This window comes from Anomaloglossus baeobatrachus, chromosome 3 (genome assembly GCF_048569485.1).
Source record: "Anomaloglossus baeobatrachus isolate aAnoBae1 chromosome 3, aAnoBae1.hap1, whole genome shotgun sequence".
Classification (NCBI taxonomy): Eukaryota; Metazoa; Chordata; class Amphibia; order Anura; family Aromobatidae; genus Anomaloglossus; species Anomaloglossus baeobatrachus.
Genome location: NC_134355.1, coordinates 123,735,970 through 123,761,805, shown reverse-complemented (window position 1 = coordinate 123,761,805; position 25,836 = coordinate 123,735,970). Strand labels below are relative to the sequence as shown.

The following is a 25,836-nucleotide window of genomic DNA, read 5'->3' as shown; positions in this document are numbered from 1 at the left end:
AATCGGAGAAAGGGTTTATGAATCATAGCTCTGTAATGCATAGCCTCCTCTTTTTCAAGGGACCAAAAGTAATTGGACAAGGGACTCTAAGGGCTGCAATTAACTCTGAAGGCGTCTCCCTCGTTAACCTGTAATCAATGAAGTAGTTAAAAGGTCTGGGGTTGATTACAGGTGTGTGGTTTTGCATTTGGAAGCTGTTGCTGTGACCAGACAACATGCGGTCTAAGGAACTCTCAATTGAGGTGAAGCAGAACATCCTGAGGCTGAAAAAAAAAGAAAAAATCCATCAGAGAGATAGCAGACATGCTTGGAGTAGCAAAATCAACAGTCGGGTACATTCTGAGAAAAAAGGAATTGACTGGTGAGCTTGGGAACTCAAAAAGGCCTGGGCGTCCACGGATGACAACAGTGGTGGATGATCGCCGCATACTTTCTTTGGTGAAGAAGAACCCGTTCACAACATCAACTGAAGTCCAGAACACTCTCAGTGAAGTAGGTGTATCTGTCTCTAAGTCAACAGTAAAGAGAAGACTCCATGAAAGTAAATACAAAGGGTTCACATCTAGATGCAAACCATTCATCAATTCCAAAAATAGACAGGCCAGAGTTAAATTTGCTGAAAAACACCTCATGAAGCCAGCTCAGTTCTGGAAAAGTATTCTATGGACAGATGAGACAAAGATCAACCTGTACCAGAATGATGGGAAGAAAAAAGTTTGGAGAAGAAAGGGAACGGCACATGATCCAAGGCACACCACATCCTCTGTAAAACATGGTGGAGGCGACGTGATGGCATGGGCATGCATGGCTTTCAATGGCACTGGGTCACTTGTGTTTATTGATGACATAACAGCAGACAAGAGTAGCCGGATGAATTCTGAAGTGTACTGGGATATACTTTCAGCCCAGATTCAGCCAAATGCCGCAAAGTTGATCGGACGGCGCTTCATAGTACAGATGGACAATGACCCCAAGCATACAGCCAAAGCTACCCAGGAGTTCATGAGTGCAAAAAAGTGGAACGTTCTGCAATGGCCAAGTCAATCACCAGATCTTAACCCAATTGAGCATGCATTTCACTTGCTCAAATCCAGACTTAAGCCGGAAAGACCCACAAACAAGCAAGACCTGAAGGCTGCGGCTGTAAAGGCCTGGCAAAGCATTAAGAAGGAGGAAACCCAGCGTTTGGTGATGTCCATGGGTTCCAGACTTAAGGCAGTGATTGCCTCCAAAGGATTCGCAACAAAATATTGAAAATAAAAATATTTTGTTTGGGTTTGGTTTATTTGTCCAATTACTTTTGACCTCCTAAAATGTGGAGTGTTTGTAAAGAAATGTGTACACTTCCTACAATTTCTATCAGATATTTTTGTTAAAACCTTCAAATTAAACGTTACAATCTGCACTTGAATTCTGTTGTAGAGGTTTCATTTCAAATCCAATGTGGTGGCATGCAGAGCCCAACTCGCGAAAATTGTGTCACTGTCCAAATATTTCTGGACCTAACTGTATATATACTTTTTAGATTTTTTTTTTTCTTGCTAAAAATAGTGTCCTATACTCCAAAAATAATGTATACAGATGTATCTTCTTCATTTTTTTTATTTGAGGCCATAATGTTCCCCACTTTCTCTTCCTCCAGAGATTTCCTTGGCGGCACGGAGCAGCAGTAAAAGGCCTGAAGACGGCAGCCCAGATGCTTGTGTGTGATTTGGGGACCAGCAGTGCGACCACCCCTGTGTGACGTTGGCACTTAGTGTCAGTGCTTGCCTATACTTCCACATGGGATATAGTCCATTCCAGTGTATTTGGGGTACAACTACTGGATAAGAGTGTGACTTTTTGATTTCTCATTGTAATTATTTTATTCTTTTTGCCTGCGATGGAATTTTCCTTGTATGTTACCTTATCATAAAAGCAAAAGCAGGAAGAGCCCCCAGGAGAAGACGGTTATCTGTTACTTGGAAACTTGGCACTGCTGTGACTTTGAGAGATGCTGCCGATGACGAAGATTGTTGTCTTATATCGGTTATTAAGAAGGCTGCTTTATTTTTCCAGGGGGAGCTGTGTCCCATAGGCACTATCAACGCAATAACTTTAGAGGTTGTGCATGCTACTGTGATTTCCAGTGCTCCGATTTCCTATATTCTGTACTTCCTCTCTGATAGCACATAGGTGTCAGGTTATTGGTTCTACCTAACTGTATGATCTTAGATATGATCTTAGAAATGTAGAGTGTCTGCAGATTGCACAGAACCCGCTGCCCGGCCCGAGAATAATAGAAGTTTCTTTATTCTTTAACCCTTTAACCATAACAAAATTAGAAACCGAGACGTGACGGGGACAGGATCTCAGGTGGGGAAATGTGCAGGAAGGGTGACCTGTCTGACGTGCTTTCACTACCATAGGCTTGGTTATTAAAACCTTGGACAACATAGTAAAGCACGGTCATCCAAAGGGACTGTAGAATACAATAGGAAAAGCCCAGAGAAGGAGGTAAGGGGGTGTAAGACAGGTTTCGATTTAACTATTAAAATGTGACTGGTTCATTAATTTCACTGCATATTTTCAAAATAGGATTCATTAAATGGGGAATATCTGATTCTTTAGAAGAAGAAAAAAGAAACACATATAAAACTGCAGCTGATGGTGCAAAATACCAAAAAAACTATGTTAATCCTCTAGTATCCATTGCACAAACAAAAGCAAAGCCTAGGGAGCTGCCAGAGTAAGTATCTGGCACATGACCAAACCTACGGGCACCATTGCTCAGATGTGAGTGCTGCAGCCAAAGACTGGCGGGTTAGTGGGAGCTGTTCTGTCCTGTATCTGCGGTGGGGAGTGTGCAGAGGTTTTTAATAATTTTTGCTGCAGTTTTTTCTTAAAGGGGTTATTTGACTTTTTTTTTTTTTTTTTTTAAGACTTTTCTCAGCTCAAATCTCTCACACATGCTCCACAGCTTATGGTTTTCAGCTGTTGGGAAATCCTAACCTGCCTCCGATGGCGATGGCAAAACACAGAGGCTATGTGCACACGGCATCTTTTCAGCCGGATTCCACCTGGAACCACCTGAAAAAGGTGCTCAACAAACGTTAAAATTAGTTATGTTCACTGCAATGTCAAAACGGCTTACTTTATTTCTCGTTTTTTTTTTTTGTTTTTTTTTTTTTTTAATTTCTTTTAGCCGCTTCACAGCTTTTGAAGCCCTAAGCGGTAAAAAGAAGTGACCCATCTATTCTTCCGGCGCTGTCTGCTTAGAAACCGCCACTAATTTATATATGAATCTCAAGAAAAATGACGAAGAAGACGCTTCGTGAAAAACACCGCCGGCGGTTTCCTGAAGCGTCTTCTGCTCCAAAAACTTTGTGTGCATATATCCTAAACACATATTACATTCTACAGCTGGTCTGTTTAATATGTCCATGACACACTCCACATTACAACATCCTATAGAGGTAGAAGTCGCTTACACAGGAGCTTCAATCTCTATATCAGGCGCTCCAGTCGTCTTTGGATCCTGTACTGTGCATTGGCCATTTTTTCCCCCATAAGTGGCTGACTGATGATTTTCTATCGAGACAGTAGAAATGATTTGGTCCCCTGACATGGAGTTATATGTTGTATATTTCTTTTAAGGCTTACTTGAAATCCTTAATTTTGCGCCATTGGAACAAATGTCTGGATTTTAAAGTTGATTTTATTATTTGGTCCTTTGAGTTGGCATAATTGTACTAGAAACTAAATAATTTAATGTAAATCTGCAGAATGGAAAAACAAACTTGCTGCCTGTATCATTTCCAAACTACTGATCTGTTTCTTCCATGATGTGTTTTGCTAATATTATCTGCATTTTAAATGTTCTAAAAAAAAAAAAATTTGAAACAAGAATTCTCCAGATTTTTGTACAGACTGTAATATATAAGCAGTACTCTTATATCTGCTCAGAATATTCCTTCATTGCACAATAGGAGGGACCAGTAGCCCAAAAGGAAAACACTTTTCTCATTTGCTTCATTGGGGGACACAAAACCATAGGGATAGTCTTCTGCTAACATAGTATTACATAGAATTAAAAATTGCTTCCTTGCCTGCTTGCCACCGACTTCCCCAGTTTTTCCAGCGTCAATTGGAGGTTAGCTCTGTTTCAGATGCCTTATATTAGGATTGTAACTATACATTGTTTCATCCATGCAGCGATGGAATGCATTGTTCAGGTTGTATCCTCTCGCATCGGTTTGGCCCGACTGAAGTACCTGATGCCAGGATAGTCCGTTACAGGGTGGAGGTCCATATGTCAGGTGGCTTCTGCCCGCGCCAGTCAGCGTTACCACAGTTGTCTGCTTTTCTCTCGCCGGCTTCATAGCAATGATCGCTGGAGACATGGATTCTGGCCATCGGTCATCTGGGCACTTCTGCACAATCGTAGCGCTGGGTCGTGTCGCTGGGCGTTTCGGGGCCCCTATCACGGCTGTGCCCATTGTTCCGCCCCTTACTCTTCCACCAGCAGCATCAATTTTTGGGCAGGGAAGGGGCAGTTGGGAACACTGGCTACATGTGAAGATGTTCATCTTGTTTGCATGAAACCTCACGATGGATTCAGAGGCGGTCTCCTTCACTTCACTAACGTGCTCTTACATTGTACCTTGAACCAGGTAGGCTATGCCCATCTAGGAGCTGACTTTTTTGAGTTCCCTGCGACATTTGTGTCTGCTCACCGGTCTTTTTTTTTTTTGTTTTTCCCTCTATCTGGCTCTTCTGTCTTCCGAATGTCAGAGTTAAGGGAGGACCATATATGCTCTCCGGCCCTACTCACACTGGTTACCTATTATGCGTGTGATATGTATAGTAGCAAGTTTGCTATTGGCCAATCTATACCTTATTGTACTGCCTGTACTCCTCCCCCTCCTTTGCAGGTGTTGACTCAGGGGCCCTCTATGGTTGCTGAAGAGCTTGTCATCTAGCTCAGGAGGTGGTGGAGTTAAGTATTCTTCTCTGGTGGGATGTTGCCTCCTCCTTTTTCAGGAGGTGTGGTTGGGGCAGACTGTAATCTTTGGGACAGAGGCTACAGAACAGAGTTCTCCATTCCACAAGATCGACTTTTCAGGTAATACCCCCCCCCCCCTTGCTTCTCTTAGCATAATATCTGGCTTTAATTAAGCCATATCATCTTTGCTGTGGGCAGGAGTGATTGCAAGGGTCCGCCCTTTAGAGTTTTTCAGGGTTTTTACTTATATCTCTTCGTTATCCCCAAAAAGGAAGATCTGTGCTGCCTATTCCAGATCTGAAGTGTCTCAACAAGTTGCTGCAGCTCTAGTCATGTTATTGGAAACAGGAACATTTCTATTGGGCATAGATATTCAGGATGCTTACCTGCACTGCTATTTTTTCGACTCTGCCCTTCGAGTTAGCCACAGTGCCCAGGGTGTTTACAAAGGTCTTGAGCTTGGTTATGGCCCTTCTCCGCTACAGCCTCCAGAGGAATAGTAGTAATCCCCTACTTGGATGACATCCTTGTTAAGGCTCCTAACCGTTCTTCTCAGAATTGGGAGATTTTGCAGGTTGTATTAAACACCCTGAACTGCTTTGGGTGGGTTGTTAACCTGACAGAGGCCACATTGGTTCCGACTCAGCACCTATACGTTTTGGGGATGATTCTTGACACTACTCGTGGGTCGATATTTATTTATTTTCTCGAAGGAGAAGAGGCTAGCTCTTCATTCCTCCATACGAATTTTGAGCCGTCTGGGAAAACACTTTTCTGTTTTGCATGAAGGTCTTGGGTCAAATGGTAGGGGATTTCAAGTCTGTCCTGTTTGACTCAAAACGGTTGCAAAATACTCTTCTGGCTTTTTAGGATAAGTCATTACGGTCCCTGGATTGGCTGATGTGCCTTCAACTTCATTGCCATCAGTTCGTCAGGTGGTGATTAACCTCGACACTTCTCACATGGGATTGCTCCTCACAACCCATTAAGTGGCAGGTTCTGAATACAGATGCCGGCCTCAGAGGATGTGGGGCAGTCTTTCATCTTTTTTTCAGCCCAGGAGACATGGGACAGTCAGGAGCGTCTTCTCCCAAGCAATTTTCTGTAGCTTCGAGCGATTTTTCAGGCTCTTCTCTATTGGCAGCACCTACTTCTTGGATTGCCAATCCGTATTCAGTGTTCAGTCAAACAACACCACAGTGGTTGCCTATATCATCTGTCAGGGGGGAACAAGGGGTCAATCTGCCATGATTGAGGTAGTAAGGATCTTACATTGGGGAGAAGACAAGGTGCCTCTGGTGTTGGTGGTTCACGTTTCCCAGAGTAGACAATTGGGTGGCAGACTTTCTAAGTCGCCAGCGAGTAGATCCAGGAGAATGGGCTCTTAATCTGGAGGTGTTCGGTCAAATCTGTTAGCATTGGAGCACCCATGGTTTGCAGGCTAATCCGCAAGGTGCAAAAATTTGTTGCAAAATGTCGGGACCCTCAGGCTGTCAGGGCCGATGCTTTAGATCAAAACAGAGAGGATTCCTGTAATTGTAGTGGCCCCAGTGACCATTTATTGCCCAATCCAAGATGTCGGCTCTGTTCCTGTCCCAAAAAGGTAGATTTCCTTAGTCATTACTTCCATCAAAAAGGTTAAGAACTTGCGCCCTTTTCTTGCCATGTTCTGTACCTCGTTCTTCACCAGGTTAAAGAATTGACGAGACCAGGTCCAACTTTCCTTAGAATGTTGTTTTGGTTTTTCCATTTTAATGTGAGCATTGTTTTGCCTTCCTTTTTGCCCTGCTCTGTCTCACCCAATGGAAAAAAGACTGCAGAGTATGAGTATGGTGAGAGCAGTACTGTTCTACTTATTGACCACCGCCCCGTTTAGGTGATCTGATCCTTTATTTGTTCTGCCGAATGGGTATCTTAGAGGTCAAGCAGCTTTAAATGAGTGTTGCTTGCTAAATTAGAATGGTGATTGTTCAGGCTTATAAGTAAAAAAAAAAAAATATAGGGTGCCTCCGTTCTCCAACAGGGTGCTCTCTATGCAGGTGCTGAGGGCTTTCTGGGCGGTCTGTCACCGGGCTTCAGTATTGTGACTCTGCATACAGCTTCCTGGGCATCAGTTCATATGTCCACATCTTTGCTTTAGCAGATGAAAGTTTTGAACGGGAAGATTTTACAGGCAGTTATGGCTCAGGCCAGAACTTGAACCTCTCTGGGATGTTAACTGTTGCTAACCAAATATTTACTTCTCTTTTTCCCCACACTAGGGACATTTTTAGGATGTCGTATGGGTCTGTGTCCCCCAATAAAGCAACTGAGAAATGTAGATTTTTGGTACTCAACGTAAAGTCTGTTTCTCATAGTCTTCATTGGGGTGGACACAGCTCCCCCTTGGTTGGCAATTAGGCATGTATTTATAATTCTTTTTTAATTTTTTTTCTCCTCTTATGGTTTTTTCACAAAACTGAGGAGACCGGTATAGTCTGCTGGAAAGGAGCCAATTTTTTTTATTCTGTGTAGACTATCCCATGGTTGTGTTCTAAATGAAGACTAATGAGAAACAGATTTTAAGGTGAGTACCAAAAATCTACATTTCAGTTCTCTTAACTGACCAAAACCAAGCCACATACCTATACATTTCCTAACAATAACAAGTTAGAGATGTGCAGAGTTGATAAATATGCCTCTGTTCCAGTCTACTGGTAAATAAGTGATAAGTTCTCATCATCAAATCTGATATGATCGAACAGATCTGCAATCAAGATGCCAGGAAACATCTGAGTAACAAAAATGTCCAGTATTGGCCAAATGAGTGATTTAAATTCTAAATTGCTCATCTGCGCACTGAGGAAAAACTACCAAGTTTTAGCACTTCACATGTCCGATTTTACCCTTGCACAAGAAAAATTAACTGCTTATTCTGATCATAGTTTGACCAGAGTAGGGTACAAATGTCATCAGGTTTTCTCCTGAGTGGAGAAATATTTTTTTTTTCTCCAACTTCTCCATTCTGACAGTCTGTGAAAATCTGACTACACTCCATGTCATCGGAGTGCGGTTTGATTTACTTTTTTTTTTTCACAGACCTAGTGACACATTGTTGATTTTGATCTGACCCCTTGATCAAAACCGGTTGTGGCTACAATTTTCTCCGTGGACCATTTGGTCCGAGAAAATGGACTGTTATGTCCAGAATGGCCACGGTTCTTCTGACCAAAACGTAACAGACTCAGACCTATATGACGCTAAGAAGTTTAGATTTATAGTCACGCAAGTCAATCTGGGCATTGTGGTCCGAATATGGATACGAATATGGATACACAGATGTCTGAATTCGTAAGCAACAGACCGCTGTATCTCATCTTTTTAGACTTGCTTGTAACAGGGTTGGTGCCTCAGGATTGGAGGATTGCTGATGTGGTACCGATATTTAAGAAAGGTAAGAGGGTGGATCCAGGTAACTACCGTCCATTAAGTCTGACAGCAGTAGTATGCAAAGTTTTTGAGGGGATTTTAAGGGATGACATCCAAAAATATGTTGCAAAAAATAATATAATAACTGACAGACAGCATGGATTCATGAAAGATAAGTCATACCTAACCAACCTGTTGGGGTTCTATGAGGAGGTAAGTGCAAACCTGGATATTGGTAATGCAGCTGATGTGATTTATTTGGACTCTGCAAAGGCATTTGATACTGTACCACATAATAGCCTTATACTAAAGCTCCAGAAGCAAGGACTAGGGGAAACTATATGCAACTGGGTAAGGAATTGGCTAAAAGATAGGAAACAAAGAGGAGTCATAAATGGTACATTCTCTAAATGGGCTATAGTCAGCAGTGGGGTGCCGCAGGGATCTGTGCTAGGACCGATTCTTTTTAATCTCTTTATTAATGACCTTGTGGATGGGACTGATAGTAAAGTGTCAGTCTTTGCTGATGACACCAAACTATGTAGGATATTAAAAACTGACCTTGATGGTACAATATTACAAAAAGATCTGGATAAGATGTCAGAATGGGCAGATAAGATTTAATGTTGATAAATGTAAAGTAATGCACCTAGGACGGAGTAATCCTATAACTGCATATACATTAAATGGAAGTAAACTCGAGACTACAGAACAGGAGAAGGACTTGGGTATTCTCATTACAAATAAGCTGAGCAGCAGCACTCAATGTCAGGAAGCAGCTGCTAAAGCAAACAAGATTTTAGGGTGTATAAAAAGAGAGATTAGATCCTGTGATCCCAACGTATTGTTACCCCTCTATAAATCACTTGTAAGACCACATCTGGAATACGGGATCCAGTTTTGGGCTCCGCATTTTAAGAAGGACATTCAGAAGTTAGAATCAGTTCAAAGGTGGCCAATTAGACTACTACAAGGAATGGAGGCCTCCCATATGATGACAGGTTGAAAAAGGTAGATATGTTTAGCTTAGAAAAAAGACGTCTCAGAGGAGATGTCCTTTATATGTATAAATACATGTGTGGTCAATATAAAGGACTGGCACGTGACTTATTTCTTACAAAGACAATACTAAGGACCAGGGGGCACTCACTGCGAGTGGAAGAAAAGCGATTCCGACAGCTAAATAGGAAAGGGTTCTTTACAGTTAGAGCAGTCAGACTGTGGAATGCCCTACCACAAGAGGTAGTAATGGCAGATACTATAACGGCTTGTAAAAAAGAGCTGGATGATTTCCTCAGTACACAACATTATTGGTTATAAGTGACATGGGGACAAAATGTATAATTGGTGGAGGAAGGTTGAACTAGATGGACCTAGGGCTTTTTTCAACCTATGTAACTATGTATGAATACTACAGGCTCAAGGTCTCCATACTCAAACGCCATGAGAAGGAGCATTGTAACATGTCTGAATTGGATTGTGCAGAACAAAAGAAGAGGTAGATTTTAAAGCAACTCAATGTTTCTGCCTTTTTGTTTCATGTTGGGTGGGATGACTTCTTGACTTGAGGAATTTGGCTAGCCCCAGCATAGCGCGTACAGCCCAGCCTTTCTCTGTTCTGATTTAAGCCTGATGCACTGGTTATATAACTGCAGCATATTTAGTAATTTGTTATAAATGGATCCTGACTATAATACAAGCAAAAAAATGTCAAGTCACTTGTTAGGAAGCTGTGGATTTGGTACATGTGGAAATAAGGAACCCTGTGGCTGGACTAGAACAAAAAAAACAACAAGAAAACATAACCTATTACCCCACACACTCATATTTTGGAAACTAAAGGTGCACAATGCATGTTGCATCAAATTTTGCTTAAAGGGAATCTGTTATCAGGTTTTACCCTATAAACATTATGCAGCTTTAAAAATGTACTAATATCCTTACATGGTCAGTCTGTTCGTCCATTGCTGAGAAATCAGCATTTGAATTAATATGTAATTGAAGCTGAAGGACTATAGTAGATCAGAAGTAAGTACACCAGCACCACTGGATCAAATAGCTATGGTATTTAACCATTTATGCAGTACGTATTATTGGTGGAAAGAAGGCTCCAGTAACGTCAAAAATGTATGGCCCAGAGAAGGAGGATACTAATTGATCTGATGCTGTTTCTTTAGGGGGTTGCCAAGTCTGTCACGAAAGTTTGCAGTCACTCTTTGTGTCACTCTTTGTTACTGCAGACTTGTGAACTCTCACATCAAGTGCAGAGCACACTTTGAATATTCTTTGGTGTCGGCAGCGAGACCAAATCGGCATGTGACTACAAGTATGTGATATACGTTCTCCTGGCTACATTGTAACTAGACTTGCATGGCTTTGCTAAATACAAGTAAATTGAGCAAGGCTGCTAACGCCTGCTCGGAATATGGCCCAGCGTATCCATATTGTATAGCTGCGTTCCGCTTGGTCTCCTAGCCAGCACGAGAAAAATTCTCAGTGTGCTGCACCCAGTCTGACTGCAGACTTTCGTGATAATCTGGCCAACCCATTTAATTTCATCCCAGCCAATCTGCACCTTTATATATTAGTAAAACAGGTCAGTTGTTTAAAGGGAACCAATCACCAGAATTTTTGTATATAACCTAAAGTCAGTCCTGTACTGGCACTATCAGGCTGATTCTATACAATTAGAGTTGGCATAAGTATTATACAATCGACCTTGCAGGACCTGTGGTGAGGTCATACCCATGTGACCAGATGGGGCAGGGCCTCAGTCAACAGAAAAATGTTGCTTCCTGTTATCAGCTTTGTTGGCTGAGACCCCGCCCCTTCTGGTCACATGGGTATGACCTCACTACAGGTCCTGCTAGGTCGATTGTATAATACTTATGCTAATTGTAACAGAGGGAGGGGATAACTATGAATACCCTCCAGATATTATCTGCTACTGATTTTATAAACTTTACTTTCTTTTGTTTCAAAACCTAAACATCCGAGCTGATATCTAAAGGTATGTAAGGTATATATAGAATCAACCTGGTAGTGCCAGTATAGCATTGGTTTTAGGTTATATACAAAAATCATGGTGATTGATTACCTTTAATGATGAGATGCTTTAATCTGCCGCTGTATATAGTGCTTCAATACCATGGATGGCAAAAATAAATCAGTTTTGGAACAAATCAAGCCAGACATGTCACTCGATGGAAGTATCACCAACCTATGACTTGCCTACTTTGCTTTCGTTCGTATGATGTACCCAATCACTGAAGAAAGACATCATGGTTGGAAGAATGGAATGAACAAGGCGAAGAGGAAGACTAGCAACATAATGACTTGATACTATCAAGACAATGGTGAAGAACACCCTGGTGGACCTATCTAGGTTGCACAAGCTTGATCCTCCTTCAGAGCATTCATCCATCACGTCACCATGGCTCGAGATCGAGCTGAAAGTTGTTAAAAAAAAGAATATATAGTGCTTCATGGGCAGCATGTTATAGAACAGGAAGAGCTGAGCAGATAGCGGTTTAGTGGGGATATATTCAGTATAACTTATATTTTATTCATTGAGGTTTTTACCTCAATATTTGTAGCCAAAATCAGGAGTGGAACAATCGGAGGGAAAGTATAATCGAAACATGGGCACCACTACTGCATGTTTTACCCACTCCTGGTTGTGACTTACAAATACTAAGGTAAAAAAACCTAAACGTGTGCAGAAGGCCTTACAGTCCAGGGGGTGGTGCCACTGAGTGTTTGACAGCTACAGTGCCTACAAAACAACATTTGAGGAACAAAAATTGTCCACAAAAAAACAGTGATTTCAATAAGTTTTATTTCTAAAGTAATTAGTAAAAATATGCATATCTATGTTAAAATCAATAATAATAATAGTAATGATGCTTCAACACACACACGCTCCCTGAGGAAGAATACTGGAAACGTACGTCGGGGTAGAGGGACGATATAGCACATGCAGTTTTGGTAATTACTATTGCTTTTAAGCACTTTAGCACCTTATTTCCTTCAGCCAATTAATTTGTTATATACTGCTGAATAGCTGAACACGCTGCCGTATTTTGCTGTTTGTCTTTATTGGAGACCCTGTAGCTAATAGCTGGTATATGTATATATACTTGTAAGCATGTTAGCACTTTATTCCCTTCAGCCAATTAATTTGCTATATACAGCTGAATAGCTGAACACTCTGCCGTATTTTCCTGTTTGTCTTTATTGGAGACCCTGTAGCTAATAGCTTGTATATGTTTAAAGGATTCTTGGCTGATTGGTTTCTTCCTTTTCTTATAGTTTTCATGCGACTCAGTATAAAAGTTTGCATATTGCACTTTGTGTATTGAGACTCCCTGGTCATTACCGTGTCTCTATTTATAGATCCTCTTTGAATTAGGTTTTTGCCTTTCACTTTTTCATGTGACTTTATTTATAAGTAAGCACATTGCACTTTGCATTTTATTTTGGTTTATTTAGTGATTATTTCACTCCTAATTTTATATATTTTTTTTTGAGCATATAACTTAATGCACTTTGTTTATTCGTAATTTTTACACGATTCATGCACTTTTTTTTACCTTGAATATAAGTGTCATTACTTTTAAAGTCACACATATATATTTGTATGTATCCTGTCCACTGGTTTATAAAATTAAAAAAGTAGCAATTTATATTTTTTCACTTTTATATGAAATATTTTTATGTGTATACAATTTAAAACAAATTTTTTTTTTCTTTTTCCAACACATGAAAACTCTAAGAAAAATATTTACCTTTTACATGAAGTTTTGGAATATACTGTTTTATGTGATTTAAACTTAATTTTGATAAACAGTTCGGCTTTGTATATATTCTGGTGCACTTTTTATTGTTATTTTACTGCTTATATATCGTCCCTCATGTTGAAGCATCATTACTATTATTATTATTGATTTTAACATAGATATGCATATTTTTACTAATTACTTTAGAAATAAAACTTATTGAAATCACTGTTTTTTTGTGGACAATTTTTGTTCCTCAAATGTTGTTTTGAATTTTATGAACAGTGAATATTGAATTCAGACCTTTGTTGTTAATTACAGTGCCTACAAGTAGTATTCAACCCCCTGCAGATTTAGCTGGTTTGATAAGATGCAAATAAGTTAGAGCCTGCAAACTTCAAACAAGAGCAGGATTTATTAACAGATGCATAAATCTTACAAACCAACAAGTTATGTTGCTCCGTTAAATTTTAATAAATTTTCAACATAAAAGTGTGGGTCAATTATTATTCAACCCCTAGGTTTAATATTTTGTGGAATAACCCTTGTTTGCAATTACAGCTAATAATCGTCTTTTATAAGACCTGATCAGGCCGGCACAGGTCTCTGGAGTTATCTTGGCCCACTCCTCCATGCAGATCTTCTCCAAGTTATCTAGGTTCTTTGGGTGTCTCATGTGGACTTTAATCTTGAGCTCCTTCCACAAGTTTTCAATTGGGTTAAGATCAGGAGACTGACTAGGCCACTGCAACACCTTGATTTTTTTCCCTCTTGAACCATGCCTTGGTTTGCTTGGCTGTGTGCTTTGGGTCGTTGTCTTGTTGGAAGATGAAATGACGACCCATCTTAAGATCCTTGATGGAGGAGCGGAGGTTCTTGGCCAAAATCTCCAGGTAGGCCGTGCTATCCATCTTACCATGGATGCGGACCAGATGGCCAGGCCCCTTGGCTGAGAAACAGCCCCACAGCATGATGCTGCCACCACCATGCTTGACTGTAGGGATGGTATTCTTGGGGTCGTATGCAGTGCCATCCAGTCTCCAAACGTCACGTGTGTGGTTGGCACCAAAGATCTCGATCTTGGTCTCATCAGACCAGAGAACCTTGAACCAGTCTGTCTCAAAGTCCTCCAAGTGATCATGAGCAAACTGTAGACGAGCCTTGACATGACGCTTTGAAAGTAAAGGTACCTTACAGGATCGTCTGGAACGGAGACCATTGCGGTGGAGTACATTACTTATGGTATTGACTGAAACAAATGTCCCCACTGCCATGAGATCTTCCCGGAGCTCCTTCCTTGTTGTCCTTGGGTTAGCCTTGACTCTTCGGACAAGCCTGGCCTCGGCACGGGTGGAAACTTTCAAAGGCTGTCCAGGCCGTGGAAGGCTAACAGTAGTTCCATAAGCCTTCCACTTCCGGATGATGCTCCCAACAGTGGCGACAGGTAGGCCCAACTCCTTGGAAAGGGTTTTGTACCCCTTGCCAGCCTTGTGACCCTCCACGATCTTGTCTCTGATGGCCTTGGAATGCTCCTTTGTCTTTCCCATGTTGACCAAGTATGAGTGCTGTTCACAAGTTTGGGGAGGGTCTTAATTAGTCAGAAAAGGCTGGAAAAAGAGATAATTAATCCAAACATGTGAAGCTCATTGTTCTTTGTGCCTGAAATACTTCTTAATACTTTAGGGGAACCAAACAGAATTCTTGTGGATTGAGGGGTTGAATAATAAATGACCCTCTGAATAAACTTTTCACAATTTAAAAAAAAAATAAAAAAAGAAATAACATTCTTTTTTGCTGCAGTGCATTTCACACTTCCAGGCTGATCTACAGTCCAAATGTCACAATGCCAAGTTAATTCCGAATGTGTAAACCTGCTAAATCTGCAGGGGGTTGAATACTACTTGTAGGCACTGTATCTCTGTATGCACAATCGTACACTGACAGCTGTCAATCACTGCACCACATACAGAACTAAGTCTACAAAAAGCAGGATTTTATATAAATAAAACTATGTTTCCATAAAACTATATTGAACTCTATCACCTGACCCTGCAGAGAACACGTTATCAAACACCAATGTGAAACACAATGAGGCAGACAAGTAATTACATTTATATTTCTAATCTACTGGTGATCTAAAAATTCAGTTTGCATTTATAGAAGAGTTGTCAACCGCCTGCGCTTATCACTCACCAGTACATTGCAGTCTGGAACTGCTTGCTCCATTCTTGCCATAGAGTTGCTTTACTCATCATAACTTAATCTACATCTACCTGTCATTGTCATGGGGTAAGAAATAGATTACATGTGCAGTACACAACTATGGGCAGAGTCACACTTGCGTATCGCTTCTGATGTGATATGCTAATGACCCTCGGCTCAGGTTCTGCTGCGTGAGCAGAGTGTCATGCGACCGGTCCGTTCCTGAGATTTGATCACAGCTGCGGAGGAGACGGAGGTATTAATATCTTTATCTCCTCCATTGACAGCCTGTGCGTATGTTGCACTGCACTTGGATAACATCCGAGTGCAGTCCGATGTGTCTCTCGCACCCGTAGACTTGTTTGGTTGCAAGTGACAAAAAGAATTGCAGACAATCGCAGCATGCAGCAATTTTTTCCTCAGTCCGTTTAGGGCTGAGGAAAACCATGCAGGTCTGAGCTGCAGCATTGTCTTAAATTGGGCCAAGTGCAATGTGACATTTTCTCGCAAATGATTTGCATGAGTGCAATGCAAGTGTGACTCTGCCCTATGTGAGACAATGAGGTCAGACTAGTCACCCTGCGCTATCAGAGAAGCAAATGTTACACCTATACGTTTTAGAAGTCAGCTGATCAATGGATTATCCAATCATTTGGCAGCCAGCGATCTTCCCGACCTTCCCATACACAGGGTGTCTCTGGCGTTTTCTATAAAGGCCACATCTCACTAAGCAACATCGCTAGCAGCATCGCTGCTGAGGCACGACTTTTGTGACGTAACAGCGATGTTGCTAGCGATGTTGCTGTGTGTGACATCCAGCAACAACCTGGCCCCTGCTGTGAGTTCGCTGGTTGTTGCTGAATGTCCTGGACCATTTTTTAGTTGTTGCTCTCCCGCTGTGAAGCACACATCGCTGTGTGTGACAGCGAGACAGCAACAACTAAATGTGCAGTGAGCAGGAAACGGCTTCTGCGGACGCTGGTAACCAATGTAAATATCGGGTAACCAAAAAGCCCTTTCCTTGGTTACCCGATATTTACCTTCATTACCAGCGTCCGCCGCTCTCACGCATTCAGTGCTGGCTCCCTGCATACGTAGCTGGAGTACAGATCGGGTAATTAACCCGATGTGTACTGTGGCTAGGAGTGCAGGGAGCCAGCGCTAAGCGGTGTGTGCTGGTAACCAAGGTAAATATCAGGTTGGTTACCCGATATTTACCTTAGTTACCAAGCGCAGCATCGCTTCCACGCGTCGCTGCTGGCTGGGGGCTGGTTGCTGGTGAGATCTGCCTGTGTGACAGCTCACTAGCAACCCATGTAGCGACGCTCCAGCGATCCCTGCCAGGTCAGGTTGCTGGTGGGATCGCTGGAGCGTCGCTTAGGGGTACTTTGCACGCTACGACATCGCAAGCCGATGCTGCGATGCCGAGCGCAATAGTCCCCGCCCCCGTCGCAGCTGCGATATCATTGTGATAGCTGCCGTAGCAAATATTATCGCTACGGCTGCTTCACGTGCATTCACCTGTCCTGCGACGTCGCTCTGGCCGGCGAACCGCCTCCTTATTAAGGGGGCGGGTCGTGCGGCATCACTGCGACGTCACACGGCAGGCAGCCAATAGGAGCAGAGGGGCGGAGATGAGCGGGATGTAAACATCCCGCCCACCTTCCTTCTGCATAGCCGACGGGAGCCGCGGTGACGCAGGTAGATGCTCCTCGCTCCTGGGACTTCACACACAGCGATGTGTGCTGCCGCAGGAGCGAGGAACAAGATCGGACCGTCGCGTCAGCGTAATTATGGAATTCGCCGACGCTACACCGATGATACGATTACGACGATTTTGCGCTCGTTAATTGTATCATCTAGGATTTACACACTACGATGTCGAGAGCGACGCAGGAAGTGCCTCACTTTCGACATGACCCCACCGACATCACACCTGCGATGTCATAGTGTGCAAAGCCCGCCTTAGTGTGACGGTACCTTTAGAGACTTTGTGGGTTATCTCTTAGATAAAATGAAATGGCGGTCTGAGATCAGACAACGCTGACTTTTCCTGTCCAACAATAACATTTATCTGGGCTGAATTATGAGGCTTCCATCAATATTAGATCATTAGCCAAATCCGTCAATATTGGCGTTAGTCTAATGTGTCTGGGGGACTTTAGAGTGACAATTATATGGCGGTAGTCTAGTACCTTTAATTGCTTTATTAATTTTATTATTAAACCTGAATGTCATATTCTCATTAATTAAGAGATAATCGGCTGTAATATAACTGGTGATGAGCGAGCTCTACTATGCTTGGGTGCTTGGTACTGGTAACGAACAGTTGGATGCTCGGATGGGCACTACTTAAGTACCCGAGTATAATGGAAGCCAATGAGGCCTCAAGCATTTTTCCGGGAAATCTTCCAATAAAATGCTCAAGTCCCCCATTAACTTCCATTATATTGGGTACTTGAGTTGCGCCCATCCGAGCATCCAACTGTTCATTACCAGTACCAAGCACCCGAGCATAGTACAGCTTGCTCATCACTAAATATAACTTCAACTGCAAGTAATTCACTGCTCCGATAGCTTTAGATGGGCTGTCAGCTGCTACCCCTCATGGGCTTTCTGTTACTATTATGTAGGGGTCTGAAACCATTACCAAATCCTCCTCTTTTCTGGACCTTGTACATTTGTCAAGTGTGGGGAAAAAAATGGATTAAGCCGAGAGCAAAACAATACTCCGCTACTACCATATAATATAGCAAACTGAAAATGTCAGGGTCTGAGATTTTAAGCCTATTTAGCAATGCTGCAAATTCTAAAATAAGGTTCTCTACAGCAGGGCCATTTAGATATGTTACCTTATTCAAAGGCTATAACTCAACTTAAAAATGTATCCTGCTACAGGATAATTGGTCAAACGTTTCATTAACTTCCCCATAATATGATGGCTGGAACTGCTTCTCTTTGGTGAGGCATGTAATTTTAGGTAGTAGTTATGGTAATACTCGCAACTCCTATTCCAGGTTTGCTTCAGTTTGGAGTGCCCTCGATTCTTTGCACTGATGACTTCTGTAAAGAATTGCGAACTGCAGCACGTTTTTCTGTACAAAGATGTGTATTACACTGAATGGCTCATGAAAGTGCAAAATTCATCACTGCTCCCGTGACATTTATAGGACTCATGCAGTGGGAGGTCTGCTGTATATATTGTATACATCACATAGGAGACTTCATTGATAGCTCTGGCTTTGTAAGACTCATTAAGAGGAGACACAGATTAGATATTAGAAAAAACTTTTTGACCGGGTGATCACAAGTGTTACAGGCTCCCACAAGAGGTAGTGAATTCCCCTTCAATGGAAGTCTTCAGAGGCTGGACAAACATCAGTGTATGAATCCTGCAGTGGGTTGGACCAGATGACCCTGGAGGTCCCTTCCAAACCTAAGATTCTATAAAAACGAGAAGGGTGGAGAAGGAGGGAAGGTGCACTTACATTTTTTTGATGCATCAAGCACCTGTACTTATTTGACTAGTCAGAGTCCCTTTATCTTATGCGGGAGGATGGTTAGAGCAAAACTAATAACAGCTCTAACGTCTCTCAAGGTTCTCTGGGCAGATGGCACAGCCATAGATGGACAATCGGCTGGACGGCACAACTTCAGAGGAATACGAAAAAAACCCAAAACACAATCAGTGGTGTTAACAGCACACCCACCGAGTTCCGGACCTTCCCTATCAACCGCACAGGGAGTCCTGCAGGAAACTCTGTGCGTAGGGGGCACATCGGGACAGTAGGAGCAGCCTAGTTAACTTCATTGAGCTGCTATTGTATGACTTGGAATAGTAGCGGGGTAACTAGCCCTGACTGTGCCTTGCCGCGAATCTTGGCGTGACAGGCACCGGATGCCTAACCCTACCTATTACTACCAGACTCACACAGCACTGACACACACTATAGTGCTGCAGTTGCACTGAGGCTGCACTACACTGCAGAAGCCACAGAGCCAATATGATGCTCACGTAGCCATGTGCGCCATCCAGGGTCTTTTATAAACTAAGCCCTGCCCCAGGCCAAGCACCAGATGATGGACGCGACCACTCAGGGACCACACATCACCAATGACGTTATTGACGGCCAATCAGCGGCCGCCACATCACCGACATCATCGTCATTGGTGATGTCAGCGGCGGCTAATCAAGAGCCACCACGTCACTGGTGACGTCACGTGCATGCGCAGTAGTGGGAATCCCGCACTTAGAGCCTGGAGAGTCAGCGGGAACCCGCACATGCGCGATAGGACAAAACAGGGTCTTAGGGGTACTTTGCACACTACGACATTGCAAGTGCGATGTCGGTGGGGTCAAATCGAAAGTGACACACATCCAACGTCGCTGTCGATATCAGAGTGTGTAAATCATTTTTGATACGATTAACGAGCGCAAAAGCATCGAAATCGTATCATCGGTGTAGCGTCGGTCATTTCCATAATTTCGGAAGGACCGATGTTACGATGTTGTTCCTCGTTCCTGCAGCAGCACACATCGTTGTGTATGAAGCCGCAAGAGCGAGGAACATCTCCTACCTGCAGCTCACGCCGGCTATGCGGAAGGAAGGAGGTGGGCGGGATGTTTACGTCCTGCTCATCTCCGCCCCTCCGCTTCTATTGGCCGCTTGCCGTGTGACGTCGCACGACCCGCCCCCTTAGGAAGGAGGCGGGTCGCCGGCCAGAGCGACGTCGCAGAGCAGGTAAGTACATGTGAAGCTGCCGTAGCGATAATGTTCGCTACGGCAGCAATCACAAGAGATCGCAGCTGCGACGGGGGTGGGGACTATTGCGCTCGGCATTGCAAGCATCGGCTTGCGATGTTGTAGTGTGCAAAGTACCACTTAGTCTCAGAACGAACAAAGACCCTGGACAACTGACATCTAGCGGCCAAGCACCCAGAGTGGCGGACAGGTGGCGCAGGAGAGTCAGCAGACACCAGTGAAGGGGATGAGAACGGGGCAGGAGCGGTTCGAGGCTCAGGAGAACCCCGAACCATAACACTTTAACTGCAAAAATTGGGTGAGGCTGTAGGTGGTACAGAAAATCCACAGGCCCCTTCTTGTGTTTTCCCATGAATAAAGTAAATTTCAAAGTTGACTTTAATCAATTGATCTTAGAATAAGAATAATTTATATAAATTGGATGTTTAAAAAAATTGTTCCTGTGTTGAGATAATCTTATAAATGTGTCCCTGCTATGTACTGTGTAATGGCCGTGTCTGACCGTACAGGGACATGGTCTGATCATAACACATCTCCTGAGCAGAGGAGGATACAAAAAAGAGAGTATACAGATAGCTCAGTATGGGATTGTATCTTATTCTGTTTTTGAGGTAAAGCATTTCCCTGCCTGTTTTTAAAGAATATTTTACCTCATAGAAAAAATAATTTGCGATCCCAAGCTGTAATGTTTGTTTACTTTATTACTTCCTGACCAGCCCAGGAGATGTGGTATGATCACACCGTGTTCCATGTATAGGCAGACACGGCCATTACACAGTACATAACAGGGTCACATTTAGCTCTTAATGAAGGGAGCTGGGAGAGTCACTTGAACAGACAGATCTAGGTGTATTTGTAGCACATAGACTGAATAACAGCATGCAAAGTCAATGAACTGCTTCTAAGGGTACCGTCTCACTAAACGACATACCAGCGTTTCCGACCACGATTTGACCTGGTCAGGATCGCTGGTACGTCGCTACAGGGTCGCTGGTGAGCTGTCAATCAGGCAGATCTCACCAGCCACCAGCGACTCTGCGCTTGGTAACCAAGGTACACATCGGGTTACTAAGCAAAGCGCTTTGCTTAGTTACCCAATATTTACCCTGGTTACGTGTGAAGGGAGCCAGCGCTTAGCTGTTTACGCTGGTAACCAGGTTAAATATCGGATAACTAAGCAAAGCGCTTTGCTTAGTAACCCGATGTGTACCCTGGTTACGTGTGCAGGGAGCCAGCGCTGGCAGCCTGTAAGCGTGTACGCTGGTAACTAGGTGAAATATTTGGTAACCAGGCAAAGCACTTTGCTTAGTTACCTGATATTTACCCTGGTTACCAGCATACACCACTTCGCGCTGGCTCCCTGCACACGTAACAACTGTAAATATCGGGTAACTAAGCAAAGTGCTTTGCTTGGTTACCCGATATTTACCCTGGTTACCAGCGTACATGCTTACAGGCTGCCAGCCCTGGCTCCCTGCACACGTAGCCAGGGTACACATCGGGTTACTAAGCAAAGCGCTTTGCTTAGCTACCCGATATTTACCCTGGTTACGTGTGCAGGGAGCCGGCGCTTAGCGGTGTACGCTGGTAACCAGGTTAAATATCGGGTAACTAAGCAAAGCGCTTTGCTTAGTAACCCGATGTGTACCCTGGTTACGTGTGCAGGGAGCCAGCGCTGGCAGCCTGTAAGCATGTACGCTGCTAACCAGGGTAAATATCGGGTAACCAAGCAAAGCACTTTGCTTAGTTAACTGATATTTACCCTGGTTACCAGCATACACCACTAAGCGCTGGGTCCCTGCACACGTAACCAGTGTAAATATCGGGTAACTAAGCAAAGCGCTTTGCTTAGTTACCCGATATTTACCCTGGTTACCAGCGTACGCTGCTTACACAGTCGGTGCTCATTGGTCTCCTGCCGTCAAACACGCCGATGTGTGCTGTGTGCTGCACAGCGGGAGACCAATGAGCAAAAAATTAACCAGAACAGTGTGTAACGATCAGCGATTTCACAGCAGGGGCCAGGTCGCTGCTTAGTGTCACACACAGCGATATTGCTGATGAGGTCACTGGTATGTCACAAAACCTGTGACTCAGCAGCTATTTCGCTATGTGAGAAATACCCCTAGGACCAAAAAGATGTTGTATATTAATATATATGGACTTGTGGAAAATGACATCTAACTATTGCTTTATAGAGTGCAGCCTTATCTGAAAAATGCAGTTCAGTTCTGGGCACTAGTTCATAGAAAAGACGTCCTAGGGTTAGAGAAGGTACTAAAAAGAGCCAAAAACCTTATTAGGGTCTTGGGTAATCTCTGACATCTCTTTACAGACTAAAATTCAGTTCTTTCATAACTAAAGGCAGGCATGTGCATAAGAATTCAAAAAGTCTGTACAAAAAGGTTAACACCAAAAAAGGCGAAACCAATCTGGACCACACAAAACAGAAACAGACATTATAAGGGATGGGTTAGGAGCTAAAGTCGGCAACTGTGCACATAGCCCAACACTGTGAAGCTCAGTTGGCCGTTGCCAGAGAAAACCAAAATTGTCAGGTCCGCTACTTGTGCCCCATTCTCAGATGAGTGCAGGTGGACATGGAGCACATAAGATGTTAAAGTTTAATGAAGCCGTGGTAAACATGAGAATACCTGCAACAACATCCAGCATGACCAGTTTGTCGTTGTGCCAGTGATGGTTTAGAACTTTAGATAAAGATATCTTTACATGGAACAACCCACCATGTGATAGCCAGTAGTACCCGGTCTGATGTTAGCTACCAGGCTGAAATCCTCAGAACCATTGTCGGAACTTAACACTGGTGCAGGACAACTCCTGCCGAGTGTATAGGTAGTTTCTGTATGCTAACGACACAAATGTCATTGATTGGTCCTTACGTTCCTCAGAGCGTGCATCTCACCATGAATCTTACTCCATTCAGGGACTGGAATAACATTTCTGACATAAGGTACTCTGCACTTCATCATGAATTGGGAAAGTTATGGCTTCACACCCTGGCCCACTCCAGTTTCACCCATTTTGGCCGAGCTGGGCAAACCTGGGTTGAGAACAGCAAAAGACAAACCAAGTGTTGCGCAACTTTTCAAAGTGATTTTCACCAGGATTCTGGTGTAATTTGACCACAAATGCAGAGACTGGCATCTTTATCAGTATCCAAATGGTACCTGAGAAGTTTGCTTCATGTGAATGCACAAAGTTACTAAACACATTTTATTTTCAGCCACTTTTTGAGTCAAAATAAGGAGTGGATTTATTTAAAAAAAAAGAAAGAGAAGTAAAGTCATTCACATACACTTCACCTCTCTCAACAAACCACTCCCAAGATAGACTACAAAAACAGCAAGTGCTAAAGCATAAAGGGGGTGGTTTGGGGGCGAATTGTGTACATTGGGGCGGTGTCAGAAGGACTCTGTACAGCAGAAGCAAAGTTGTTGCATCTTCACAGAATAAAGAGGCACTCACCTGAGTATTGGGTGGTCCAGGGGCGGACATACAACAGGGGCCCAAGAGGTAAGGGGACCACCACCACCTCCAAAACAGCAAGCAGCTTCTTTCAAAAACATATAAATGGCTGCACTGTGATGAACTAGTAGACTGCAAAGGGACCATATACCATTCTTGCACAGGGACCTTCTTCTCTGTGGTGCCCCCTTCTTTTATCTTCTGAATAATTGGTGTGTGCTCACTTGATGGAGTGAGGTGCTAGTGAATGGGTCAGTTATGACCGGTATCATGAAATATATGACCTCTGTGGTCTTGATCACGAGTCGCATGTGGGCCCTGTGGGTTATGTACCTTGTATCTAGATGGCGCCTGTGTAGAGGCTCCAAGATGTGTGTGGCTGGCGCTCCTGTGCTGAAAATCCTGTGAGGGTCTGAAAGGCTATGTGGATTATGTGGCTTGCGATCCTGCGCTCTAGCTCCCGTCCGTCCACCCTTTACATAACCTGGAGCCTCCACACAAGCGCCATTTATAGGCACTACTCACAGGTCCCACATGCGACTCGTAATCAAGATTGCAGAGGTCGAAACGTTGTTGTATGTCGCTCACACATGTGCATCAATTCTTATTAATAAATCTATACACTTCAAGAAATGAAATAAGAGTGTGAAGTGATCACAGATTTCATTTGTGTCCCCTTCTTTGTCTGCCCCTGGAGGCCTATGAATACATTTGACATAAGTGCTGGGAGCATTTTACAGTGCATTTGCAAAAGGACAGTGGGAATGTAACATTATATTAGGTTTATTGAATGGCTACAAGTATATAGATACCCAAACATGTATGTCTAGACATCTTCAATGCTGTATGTATTCCTTTCTGGTATATTGAGTCAATAGGTATAAGGCCACACAGCACTTTGGTCCTGATTCATCAAGACTGACATTCTGTAACAGTAGCAACGAATCCAGCTCACCAGTGGATGCACTCTCTGTTCAGAGCCAGACAAAGGTCCCACCATGGCCTGATAATCGAACAAGTAAAACAAGAAAGTCCATCTCAAATGAACAGTTTCTTCTTTATTTCTTGAGAATTTCAAGTACATGAGACATCAAAATTTTCACAACCAAGCCGCTATAATGGCGTATGCATCAACGCGTTTCTGGTGTTTCCACCCTTAATCATCTCTGTTCATTTGAGCTGGACTTTCCTGTTTTACTTGACTGACATTTTGTGCCAGTCTTGATGTGGAGTGCACAGGAGAAAGAGGTGCTGATTTTATCAAGAGGTGTATGCCACTTAATTAATTAGGATTTTTTAACTGCCTTCCGCCACCTAAAGAAATGTACATCAGTGAGGCCTGTTTCACATGTCAGTGAAAAACAGACTTTTTCACTGACGAATTAAAAACGCTTATGTCCCTCCATGTTCCGTGATTCATGGCACACGTGGGTTGTCCATGTGCAATCCGTCATTGTACATGGCGATAAACTCACCTGTCCCCGCTCCTACTCTCCGTGGTGCTGAACTCCTTGGCTCTGCTGTGTTTCCACCCCTGCTGCAGCTACTTCTGGGTCGGCTATAGCTGTATACATGAATATGCATGCCAGTAATGAGCTGGCCAGGAAGCAGCAGCCAGCAGAGGCCGGAGACAGCGTCGCTGGAGAAGGTGAGTATAAAATGTTTATTTTCAATGTCTTGTGTTTTTCTGGTACGTGTTTCGCAGACCACACTATGGTGTGGTCCGTGGGACATCAGTGATGCCAGAAAAAAACAGACATGCCTCTGTGCGGCAATCAAGGACACGCGTGTACGCCGCACGGAGACACGGTCAGTGACAAATCACTGATATGTGCGCAAACCCATTGATTATAATGGGTCTGCATATGCCTGTGATTCTGGTACGTATGAAAACTGTCACATACGTACGAGAATCACTGACGTGTGAAAGGGGCCTGAGGGATGTGCATAGATGTCGATAAAATTGTTGGGCACACTCACCCAATGACCCCTCCTGGCCGAGGTCTAAACACTTTTCAAAAGACTACTGGAACTGGCAAGGACTGATGTAAAAATGCAAAATCTCAAAATTTTTGCACAAAGATTTGCAAAAATATTATGACCTTTCAAGCAGTTTTACTGCAGAAATCTGGTATAAATTGCTTTGTATTTGCACATGGAACTTTCAGACTTTAGAAAAAACAGAGTCTCACAGAGAAGAGTGAAATAAAGGAAC

The 25,836-nt window shown here is 43.2% G+C and overlaps 1 protein-coding gene across 2 annotated transcripts in view; it reads left to right on the top strand.

The window, feature by feature from the left end:
• ABHD12 (abhydrolase domain containing 12, lysophospholipase) overlaps positions 1–3,888 on the top strand; it is a 110,628-nt gene extending 106,740 nt beyond the window's left edge. For both annotated transcript variants that reach the window (XM_075339422.1, XM_075339421.1), the window contains exon 13: positions 1,643–3,888. In XM_075339422.1, the coding sequence (XP_075195537.1) occupies positions 1,643–1,673 (31 nt within the window). In that variant the 3' untranslated portion in view covers positions 1,674–3,888. The remainder of the gene's footprint in view (positions 1–1,642) is intronic.
• Positions 3,889–25,836: the final 21,948 nt, after the last annotated feature.